At 42.8% G+C, this 12,229-nt stretch overlaps 1 protein-coding gene across 1 annotated transcript in view; it reads right to left on the minus strand.

Annotated features, from left to right (window-relative positions):
* The window catches only part of NEK5 (NIMA related kinase 5), a 75,146-nt gene that overhangs the window by 37,633 nt on the left and 25,284 nt on the right, over positions 1-12,229 (minus strand). Inside the window, exons 11-13 of the mRNA XM_045287076.1 lie at positions 9,943-10,124; positions 5,680-5,746; positions 302-418 (exon numbers count right to left, since the gene is read on the minus strand). Coding sequence (XP_045143011.1) covers positions 302-418; positions 5,680-5,746; positions 9,943-10,124 — 366 coding nt within the window. The remainder of the gene's footprint in view (positions 1-301; positions 419-5,679; positions 5,747-9,942; positions 10,125-12,229) is intronic.

Here is a 12,229-nt window from a genome sequence, read left to right on the forward strand (position 1 = left end):
CAATCCATACACACATCAATTGTGTAAAGCGCATTTGTACATCATTCTCAAAACATTTTCTCTCCACTTAAACCCCCAACATTAGGTCCTCATTTTCCCCCTCCCTCCCTGCTCCTCCCTCCCTCATGAGCCCTTGATAGTTTATAAGTTGGTATTTTGTCATATCTTGCCCTGTCTGACGTCTCCTTTCACCCACTTTTCGGTTGTCTGTCCCCCAGGGAGGAGGTCACACACAGTTCCTTGTAATTGGTTCCCTCTTTACTACCCATTCTCCCTCTACCCTCCCTGTTTCGCCACTCACATGTTCCTTCATTTTATTTCTTCTGGGCTGCAGATCCTGGAACATAAGCTTTTCTCCATTCCCTCTTAGTTTCTGCCTCTCATTCTGATTTGGCTCAGCAGAAGAAGGACGAAGACCCTGTTCATTGAGAGAAAAATGTATAAAGCACCATTTCACGTTGGAAACATTTTCTTCTAGTTTGACCTTGACTTTTTCCAATGAACAAGAATTATCTGGCTACTACTAAATATTTTCCCACATTGAAGATATCAGCACTGTAGCGAAATGTGGTTAAGAAATCAGGTGGTGCTCGGCTGTCAGAAAGGATAGTATCTGAAGTCTTCAAAGCTTGTCTTAAAATGAGAAGCCATCTAAGTGAGGTGTCAGCTAAGTTCACAGAGAAGAAGTACACCAGCCTGTGTGATCCAAGGGTTGTACGTAATAAAATCCAAGACCAGAGAAGGGACCTCTGTCAGAGCTTAAATTCTGCCTGAGCACCCATTTTACAGCAGGAATATAGAAGAGTGTGAAAGCTCCACGTCTGGTTTCAGGGTCTCCACGGGGATTACGCTTCCAGGGAATCCCCTCTGACCACTGACTAGGGATGTGAATTGCCTTGCTACCAGATGGAGTGCATTGGAAAGTGGATTAATGCAGACGTACTCAGGTTAAGAATAACACCTTATGTCTCAATTTAATGGAAGAGCCTGACCTAGGATGGAGGCCTGGCTCAGGTCCCCTGCCCTACCTTAGGAATGGAGTTGGGATCTGGATTTTATGTATTTTAACAGTACCTTCAATTGTCTTCCATTTACTGAGGTAAATAAAATACTTGTAAATGTTAAATAAATAAATTTTAGTCTTAAAAAAAAAGATTAACACCTTATTATTTGTTCTTCCTTTTGAATGCTTTTAAAATTTGTTCTTGTTTTTATTTTGTTTTCTTCCTTTCTAAAAAAATAATTTTATTGGAGGCTCTTACATCTCTTATCACAATCCATATATTCATCCAGTGTGTCAAGCACATTTGCACATAAGCCGCCATCATCATTTTCAAAGCATTCTCTTACCACTTGAGCCCAATATCAGCTCCCTATTTACTCCCCCTCCCTCGCCCTCCCTCCCTCACGAACCCTTGATAAGTTATAGATTATTATTTTCATACCTTACACCATCCTCTGTCACTCCTCACCCACTTTTCCACTGTTTGTCCCCCTGGGAGGGGATTCTAGATTGATCCTTCTGATCGATTCCCCCTTCCTCCCCCCACTCCCCTAATCCTCCTGGTATATGTTTTCTTTTTAATTGAAGTTTTTCTCTGTTTTATTTTGTTATTGTTTGTAAATTTTTCTTTATATGAAATCCAGGATACGTGAATCTATAGAAATTGTAACTAGATTGATAGTTTCTTAGGGTTATGGCAAGGAAGGTTTGGGGAAGTGAGGAGCTAATAATAGTGAATGCAAAGATGAAGAAAATGTTCTAAGATTAATTGTGGAGATGATTATGCAATTCTTTATAATACATTTAAGCCACTGAATTGCATGATACGTGAATTATATGTCAATAAAAGTGTTTATTTTTTTCTCTTTTTTTGTTTTTGGGTTTTTTTTAATTTTTAAAAAGATTTGTATGGCCAATCAAACTCAGAACTGGGGAGTTCTTATGGGAAGTAGCAGAATTTTCTTTCATTTTACACATAATTTTACAGACCACACATTAACCCAATGTTAAGTGTACGGTTTGACAAATGTTAGTAAATTTGCATATCATCACATTCCTGTTTTAGGATAATGCCATCACCTCCCAACATTCACTCATTCACATTTCATTAGTTGGCTTAAATTAAATAACTTTATCTTCTTTAAATTAGTTGGCATAGTTGGTTATGAGTTAGGCTGCTAACCACAGAACTGACAAGAGACAAACCTGGAATGAAGCAAAGTAAGCAAGAGGAAATACTCTTGTAAAATACTGGTCACATCCCTTGACACGAGTTGGTTAGAGCCAAAGTATGACCCTGAATATATCCCACCTGGATGTAGGGGCCATCCTACATCCAGGAATAGATTTGATGTGTTGAACACCCATGACTGCAGACCATAGGACCTTGGGATAACACCAAGAACATGATACACCAAGAAAGCAAAGGGTCTTTGAAAAGACAGGAAAGAAAGAGAAAAGGGTCAAAATTGATGCCCCAAGAAACCCTTGGAACTTGTTCTTGAACAGACAGTGAGCAAAGCAAATGGAAGAAAGTATGAACAAAACAGCTGAACAGATTTCAAAGGGCTGCTCAAGAAGGCAAAGGAACGTATTATAATGGAAATGCAAAGGCCTGTAGGTTAAAAAACAAAACAAAACCAAGAATACCCTAAGCATTTGTGGTAGCTATATAATCATTTGTCAATTTGAAGATTAAGAATGCAGGGGTGGGGTCTAGTCTGTCAATCTGGAGACCTCTGTGTGGGCATGGCCTTCTCCTGAGAATTCTGGGAAATCCAGTATTCCTCCTTGGAGGCAGGAGACACACACTCTCTCTCTCAGCTCACTCCCTGGGAGACATTGCAGCTGACAAGACACATGGAACTATGCTAGTGCCCTAAATTGGAGAAGCGGACCTACTCTGATGCAACCAGACCTTGGAAGCCCAAGAAGCCACGTAGGAACCTCTGACAGCGCTGAGATGCTTACAACGCCACTGGACCCAATGATTTTCTACCCATTGGTCTGTGATCGTCCTGCATTTGGCATCATTGCATGTGTTTTGTGAGTCTGAAGAGGACTTTATAGATTGGTATCAGACATATGGGTTAATATTGGACTTGTGGCTTTGGACTGGACTAGGTTGGGATGTTTTCTTAATGTACTATTACCCTTTATATAAAACTCTCGCTTATATGCATATGAGTTTCTATGGATTTGTTTCTCTAGTCTACCCAGACTAACACAGCATTTCCCAAGTTGAAAGAACTGAAGAAAAACTTCAAGTCTCAAATTACAATATTGAAGGATTCTATGGGCAAAGTATTGAACACCATATGAATCATCAAGACAAGATGAAAAGAATATAGTCATTGTACCAAAAAAGAATCACCCAACACACCCATTTCAAGAGGTAGCATATGATCAATAACTGATGATATTGAAAGAAGCGAATCTAGAAATCAGAAAATGTAAGCTGTATCAGAAAACACATGCCAAAAGAAATCTGCCACAAACTAGCATTGCCAAACAACACCAAGAATTGGCAGGTGGACTTTCCTCAAATACCCAAGGATGGAAATTCTACATTAGGGTTGGTTCTGGTCTTTTCCGGTTGAGTAGAAGCCTTTGCAACCAGGACTAAGAAATCCGAAGCCACTAAGGCCCTATTAAAAGAAAGGATTCCCAGATCTGGCCGGCCATCCGCCCTGCGAGGAGTGACACTGGGCCGACTCTTCTTGTGTCAGAAGTCACCCAGCGAGTGAGAAAAGCTTTGCAAATCAAATGGAAGCATCGCACTGAGTGGTGGCCTCGGTCATCAGGAAAGGTTGGATGGACACGTCATATTCTCAAAACTGCCAGGAAACACAACTAAAAGAGATTCAAGTACTTGCCTCTTGCCCGACAGTGGGAAACTGAGAGCCAGGTGCATGCAGACAAATTCTCTGTGCTCAAAATCAAGTGTCTGGGGGCAGATTATAGTGGAGGGAGGCCTCCACACTGGGGAGTTGGAGATGAATCCCAATCCATTCTCCTAACTACAAGTTATTACCCACAATATCCCTATAATAATGCCAATTTGAAGATGCTGCTTGCAAGCACAGGTTGCTTCTATGCACTTGAAGGTTAACTACTGCTTGAAGGTGGTCTGCCACCAAGTGATCAGATCACTCTACCCTAGGCACGGCCCACTCTCTGTTGATAAGGATCATAGATTGCTCCCCTGGAGAAGAGCTCAAGAATACATAAGGTCAAGCCAGCTCAGAGGGAACTAAAGTTAAACTGCCATCTTAACTCTAGAACCCACCTGTTATGTTTGTGTCCCTAGCATGTCCCCTTCCTGTTGCGTGTATACCGCTAACATGTCCTCTTCCTGTTACATATGTGTATGACAACAGCGTGCATGCCTGGCATTATATAAACCTATTAAGAGAATACATTCACTCTCTTGATCCTGAAATCAGAAGAGGCGAGCCCTTGTATGTCTTGGCTGATATTTCTTTAATTTACCCTTCAATTACACGATCACCTCTTAGGACCCATTTGGTTGTGGAGGCTGGTCCACCACACCCTACTCTGTCTCTGGATGGCTCTGGAAATGCACTCAAATTGAGTCCCTATGACATTTGTATGGGAAACCTTTCAAGGTCACTGCCTGTGTTAGTGATTTTCAGCTAGGAGAATCTATCAAGGCAAAAGCCTATGTGAAGCACAGGTTTAATCTATGGTGCACAATCTAGTCTTTTCTAGGTCTCTCTCTGTTCCTATGGGCTCTCTACGCAGCATCCAGCTTGAAGGTCAGGTCTTGCTGAAAACATAGAAGACTGCCCCACCCCACCCCTCCACACAGGACCAGCTCAGTGAGCAGTGGAATGACCATGCTGACTGCCACAAAGGTTGGAGAAGTCAAGCGTTGGATCCACCACATCCAATGAAACCAGTCACCACTGAAGAAGGGAATGCAGAACCGCAGGTTGGACTGAAAATGTGGTCCTCACCTTAGTTAGACCTTTTTCTTACCAGCATCCCAGGGAATACGGGCCAGGATGTTAGTCTCTCCAAGGGGATGAGAAATGTGTGAGTGCATTTAAGCTAAGAATATGATGAGCATTTCAGATTTCTATCTAGCTGGGGGGACCTGTGTGGAACACACCTTCACTCCATGCTCCATAGGAGCCAGTACCCCTTTAGAGCTGTTCAGGAACTGTACCACATTCAAAGACACCCCCACTAAGCCTATGAACTCTTCCACAATGTATTGTTGGGGTCTGATCTCTAACATTCAACCTCAGGCTAAAGCAAGTAATCCCAGTGAGAGACTGTACTATATACTGATTGCAGGACAGCCCTGCCGTTTTCCTTTGAATCAGGGCTGAAACATGGTGCTACACTAACATTACCTCAGTAACCTATGCCTGTGTCAGGTTACCAGCAGGATGGCTTTTGCCTATGTGGCAACATCATCTATTCCTATGTGCCTGCTAATGCCACTGGGGTTCTTGCCCATTGGGCTAACTAACTATTGCTGTATCATGCTTCAGAATAAACTTAGGAGTTTCTCAGATCAACCTGGTCACTGTCTTTGGCTTCTTGATTGTGAGGCAATCCCAGACCCTTGGTTCCCAGCAACAGGGGCAGAGACATTCTGTTGTAGGAGATGACTGCTTGCCTCCCGTGTCCGATAGTTCACTTACCAATTGCTTTTCCACTTTCAACTTATGTTGTTGAGCTTCAAGTCTCCTCTGCAGGTAGTCAGCAGCCCTTAGAAAGTAAGAGTGTTGGGCGTAAGTGGCCATGTTCACCAGGCTGAGACCTTGAACCCCAGTGGGTTTTCAGCTTAGTCACGGGATTCACCAGTCACCCATGTCTGCCTCTAAGTTCCAGAGGGTTTGACGTTCTAGAATCTTTACACTGGAAAAGAAGGTCTTTGGAACCAGGAGGAGCAGGGTTAAAGGGAAGAGTCCTCATTGGGGATACAGGAAGGGCTGTTCCAGGAACGCCGTCTGATCCAGTGATTTTTCCCTCGGGATAGGAATAATGAGTCCTGCTGTAGTCTGTGACACGTTGGAAAATATAACCCAGCGCCTGGAAGTGTGGGTTCTCCTGCCTCTGCGTCTTTTGCTGGAGCCTTGCCCCACTTTATTTCACTGAGGGTCACTGGGCTCCTCGAAGAAGGGTCACCTCCCCTTCTCCTCTTGGCACTCCAAAGAAAATGCAAAAGGAAGAGAGGATGGACACTGGTACGGATAGGACCTGGAAACAGGGAATCTGGGGCGGATGATCCCTTCAGGACCAGTGGTGTGAGTGGCGATACTGGGAGGGTAGAGGGAGAGTGGGGTGGAAAGGGGGAACTGATTACAGGGATCTACATATAACCTCCTCCCTGGGGGACGGACAACAGAAAAGTGGGTGAAGGGAGACATCGGACAGTGTAAGATATGACAAAATAATAATTTATAAATTATCAAGGGTTCATGAGGGAGGGGAAAGCGGGAAGGGAGGGAGAAAAATGAGGAGCTGATGCCAGGGGCTTAAGTGGAGAGCAAATGTTTTGAGAATGATGAGGGTAATGAATATACAAATGTTCTGTACACAATTGATGTATGTATGGATTGTGATAAGAGTTGTATGAGCCCCTAATAAAATGATTAAAGAGAGGAAGGGAGGGAAGGAGAAAGGAAAGAAATGGGGGGAAAGCCAAATACCTGCTATTGGTCAATTCCAACCCATAGAAACCCCATAGGACAGTAGAACTGCGTCTGGAGATTACTGAGGCTGTAACTCTTGGCAGGAGTAGAAAGCCTCATCTTTCTTCTGAGGAGTGGCTGGTGGTTTTGAACTACTGACATTATGGTTAGTAGCCCAAAGAGTAGCTCAGGGTTTCTTTACTCTGATACATCAATGCTTAATGGACCAATGAGTGATGATGCTTTAGCAGTCTTTCAAAATGGCTGTGGTATTTTGCCAACACAATTTTGACTAAACCAATTTCAGGGTTAAACCTATATTCCATCTATCTTTTTTTTAAATTTTTTTTTTGAGAATGAGACAGTGAGAGAGTGAGTCAGTGAGTGAGTGAGTCAGTGAGTGAGTGAGTCAGTGAGTGAGTGAGTCAGTGAGAGAGTGAGGCAGTGAGAGAGTGAGGCAGTGAGAGAGTGAGAATGAGACAGTGAGAGAGTGAGAATCTCCATCTATCTTTTTTTTTTTCTCCTCCCCCGGACGCCCCACGCTCTCCATCTATCTTTTAACAGCGTTTTCCTGCAAAGAATTTCTGTCATGATGGGTTGCTAGATAAAAATGTCCACTATGAACCTTTCAGTTCACAGTGGAAACGATGTGACTATCAATAACTTCCAGGGCTCCAGAGACAGAACTTTCCATTCAGAAATCTCTCCTTTGGGATCATGTTGAGCACTCCTCGGTTTACAAATAGGCAACTGACCCTTCAACCGTATCGCTGCAATCAGGGTGTCCTGTGTTAAGACATACATTGGATGGCACGGTAGTCGAGGTCTCCGAGGGTTAGGTCCTCATCTTTAAAATGTGGGTTTAACAGGATATTGTTGTTGATTTCATTTCCTGCGATGGGCTCAAACCCAAATAGTGGTTTGAGTGGCTTAAAGAAGTGTGTGTGTGTGTGTGTGTGTGTGTGTGTGTGTGTGTGTGTTGGGCCGGGGGTGGGGTGAGGGGCGGGGGAGTTGTAAACTGAAATGGGTCTGCATGTCTTGAGTGACAAATGCATGTACAAAATGGGCACACGAATATTCCCACTCATTTTCTTAATGGGCGTAGACATGACAAAGACTATGAAGATGGAAAAAAAGTATTATTACTCAGAGGGTTGGTACGGAGGCTGGAAGAGAGCGGGCCTGGAAGATGCCTGGCGTGTGTCTGTTGCAGAGATAGTGCCAGACTCAAATGAGGGCTCGGAGTAGAACGCATCTCTTTCAAAAATCTACCTGGCTCATGTAACAATATTCCTATGAATGAGATTATTCGGAGCCAGCCTCTCTCTCTCACTGTATCCCTGTACAGATTCCTTCCAGACAAGAATCAGGGCTCCGCAGAGGCAAAAGTAGGGTTAGGAATGGTGGACAGAGGTCATGGTGGGGGTTTAGGGTAACGTGACCAGATTTAAAGCAGGACACCATTGACCGGGGGTGGGGGTGTGTGTGTTCTTGATTAAAAATTTGGTCTATATGGACAAATAGACCATTCCCTAGCTTGTCATGCATTCTTTTCAAAAATCGGGACTTTTTAAAAACGCCAAGAATCGGGACTGTCCCGCCAAAAGTGAGACTTGTCTGGTCACCTTCAGGGGGAGAACGATGGGAAGAGTCCTCAGAGGAAGAGGAGCATGCTGGGATGCAGCAAATGGAGCCTGTGGTGAGAAGGTAACAGCATGCCAGGAAGGGAGGGACCTGTTTTCACATGAAAGTTTGAGAGATAAAATCAGATATGAAACAACTGACCGCTTGACATGATCATCTCTAGACAAAGAGTGGAAGAGACCTGTCTCAGTGGCTAATAAAAGTGAAAGAGAGTTCTGCTTGCATGCAGAACAGCTGTTACTTACTGAGGCCTATGTGGCTACGGAGGAGCCCTGGCTGCGTAGTGGGTTGTGGGTCGGGCCACTAGCCACAAGGTCATACCGAAACCAGCAGCCACTCTTCAGGAGAGAGATGAGGCTTTCTGCTCCCAGAAAGGGCTACGACCTTGGAAACTCATAGGGACAGTTCCACCCTGTCCTATAGGTTTGGAATCAACTGGATTCCAGTGAGATGTGGATATTATTATTTGAACTAATAGAATGCATAACTTTTCATAACTAAAGAGTAGCTCGATCCATGTTACGAGGATGGGTAAAATCCAGTATCTTTAAAAATTAGGCTTCGGCTTTTCCCATACCCACTTCTGAGGGATCATTGCTATGTCACTCTTGCTTGCCTGATTTTCGTTGACTCGCTGATAATTCAACCTCAACTAGTCTTGTATATTGTTTTATGATCCATTCAAAATGTCAAAAATCAACAGCCACAATTACCAAAAATCAGCAAACGCTCAACCTTGGAAGAAAAAAAGTGGCGATGGCAAAAACATATTTACAAAATTATATCTGATCCAGGTCTTCAGCTCTGTGGGTAGGTGTTAAAACATTTTTCTTAATAAATCATTCTATTGGGGGCTTTTACATATAACAATCCATACACCCAGTAGTTGTCAATTATTGCAGACATGAGAACGCTGGCAGTATATGGACACACCAACTAGAAGTAAAGATGATCTGCAGAAATTTATTTGGAGCAAACTTTGTGAAAGTCGACCATAGGAACAGTGTTAACTATTATTTTCTTCCTAATATATCCATATTCTGTAAATGCTAAGATTACAAATGCTGGATAAAATATTATATTTTCCTTTTCAAAATGTCTCAAAGGATCATTTTGTTTCAAAGTCCAACGATTAACGTTAATAAGATTAATAATGTCTTTGGAAAATGTAACATACATAATTATTTTCATCACTCCTAGATAGTGGAATTGACCAGAGGGGAAAATAAATTAAAAATTCAAGAAAATGACCTGTGTCCACAGTTAAAAAGGGACCTGGATGAGAAGGTCTATCTACTTGAGATGAAAAGGAGTCAGGAAAACTCACTGCTGTCGACTCACAGGGACCCTATAGAACCGAGTGGAAATCTGCCCAAAGCTATAGATCTTTCTGAGCAGCTGGTGGTGGGTTTGAACCACCAACCTTGTGGTTAGCAGCCCGGCATGTAACACAGTACACCACCAAGACTCCAATGAGATCCAGAGAACTATAAATTAAATGTTTGAAATGAACGGTGTAGAAATTCTTCCTGACAGAGTTGTTTTAGGAGAATTTGGAAAGATGTCTGATAATGCATGTTGATATAGAAAGATGCACAGGGGGTACCAGATGAGATTGTGACGTACCATTGACCTGGTGACGGGCTCCGGCTTTCTTCTTGGTCATGGTACTCAACTCCAGGGTCCTTTTGAGGAACACCGTGATAACTTGGTTCATGGGCTCGCTTCTTTAACAGGTCAAGTTGAGCATAGTAATAATCATAGTGTCCACACACTGCAGCCACTTGGGACCTTTCTATCAATTTTATCTGAGGAAGATTTAAAAAAAAAAACATAACATAAACCTATAATCCTTGACCATTTGATAACAACCACAGTAAGACAAAACATTGAAGGTATACTTTTGTTGTTTGGGCTGTAGATTTTCTTTTAGATTAAAACCATGCAAGAGCCCGTGAGAGAGCTTCAAACCAGAAGCTCTGAGTGTGTGTTAATAGAGCCCTTTGAAAAAGGAGCCTCAACCCCATTAGAAAGTCTTGACTGGAGTCTAAACTCCATGCTGAATTTTAAAAGCTGAATTTTCTAACAGCGGTTCTTTGAGCCCTGATGTGGACCTAACCATCCAACCTTAAGAAGACAGTCCTCTGCTCTGGGGTTTGACAGGTGCAGGATTTCACAATTCATTCCCAGAGGGTCTTTCCACTCTGGACAGACAGATGTAAGATGTCACAGCTTATGCCCCAAGGCTCTTGATCCAAAACATTATTAATAAGTCTTTGCCATGGATGCTCAGGAACAGACATGATTGAGGAGCAGTTTTTTTAGCAGGTTTCCCCCCATATATCCTGTCCTGTCATTGTCCTGTAAACACCCCATAATAAACTGAGGACGTACACTTGCAAATGCATCCCCTTAGTCGATCATGAATCCTTACATAGATATCATCCACCCACCTATCTCTGCTATGCTCCTGCTCTCCCATGCCCGGCCTTGGACTCCCTTGATTGCTTGTAGCCAGTTGTGAGCTTATAACTTTTAGTTCCTGCTCTAACTATACAACAATGGGCTGTGTTCTCACTGGCTGACAGAGTGGACAATTTTGGCTTAGGTGCTTAATGGGAGAGTCAATGCTATTGTGTAATCCACAGATTGGAGGATCTGCAAAATTGACCGATAAATTACCATCATGATCCATGGTGTTGGGACTCAAAGACAAGAAGATGCTGAGTCACCCAGGGCCATTCTTCCAGAGAGAACATAAGGGTGGTCACATAACAGCAGGAATTGAGAAACTGCAATGTGTTATTTGTTGTGAAGTTCTATCAGCTGAATCTGTGAAGCCGAACAAACTAAAACGCCATTTTGAAAGCAAGCATCGAGTTTTGCCGGCAAGGATACCAACTATTTTTGAAGCAAAGCTGATGGACTCAAGAAAGCCGGACTTGACACTCATGGCAAGTACCACAAACAAAACGTAGCAGCTGTTGAAGCTTCATATTTGGTGGCACTCAGAATCGCCAGAGCTGTGAAACCTCACCCCATTGCTGGGATTTACTGTCGCCAGCGGCCAAAAACATTGTTCAAGTTATAATTGGAGACGAATTTGTTATGAAATTGAGTGCGATTTCCTTATCTAATGACACTGTCCGCAGAAGAATAGATGACATGGCTGCTGACATTCTTAATCCGGTAATCCAGGAAATTAAATCTGCTCCACTTCCAATATTTAGCATCCAGCTTGATGAATCTACAGACGTTGCAAACTTCACAGTTACTACTTTATGTGAGGTATATTAATGATGGCAACTTTAAAGATGAGTTTCTTTTTTGCAAACCTCTTGCGATGGCAACTATGGCACATGATATATTTGACACTGTTGGTTCATTTCTGAAAGAGCATAAGATCTCTTGGGAAAAGGTTTGTGGCGTTTGCATAGATGGTGTTCCAGCTATGCTAGGATGTCGATCTGGATTTGAACACTTGGTACTGAATGAGTCACCAAAAGTCATCGGAACTCACTGTATGATTCATCGGCAAATATTAGCAATGAAGACGCTGCCACAAGAGTTACAAGAAGTCATAAAAAGCATCATAAGTTCTGTCAGTTTTGTAAAGGCGAGCACTTTAAACAGTCGACTTTTCGCAACTGTGCAACGAGTTGGATGAGCCGAACAATGCTCTGCTATTTCACACTGAAGTGAGATGGTTGTCCAGAGGAAAAGTTTTAAAACGTATTTATTTTTTACCTTCGTGATAAACTCAAAACGTTTTTAATCAGAAAGACCACAGTTCGAAGCACTTTTCAGTGATGAAAGTGAACTCCAGAAAATAGCTTACGTGGTTGACATGTTTGCCATCTTGAGTAAGTTAAATTGATCACTGCAAGGACCAAATGCAACATGCCTTGATTTG

Source organism: Echinops telfairi, unplaced genomic scaffold (assembly GCF_000313985.2).
Source record: "Echinops telfairi isolate 266 unplaced genomic scaffold, ASM31398v2 ScPeMD7_11;HRSCAF=52, whole genome shotgun sequence".
Classification (NCBI taxonomy): domain Eukaryota; kingdom Metazoa; phylum Chordata; class Mammalia; order Afrosoricida; family Tenrecidae; genus Echinops; species Echinops telfairi.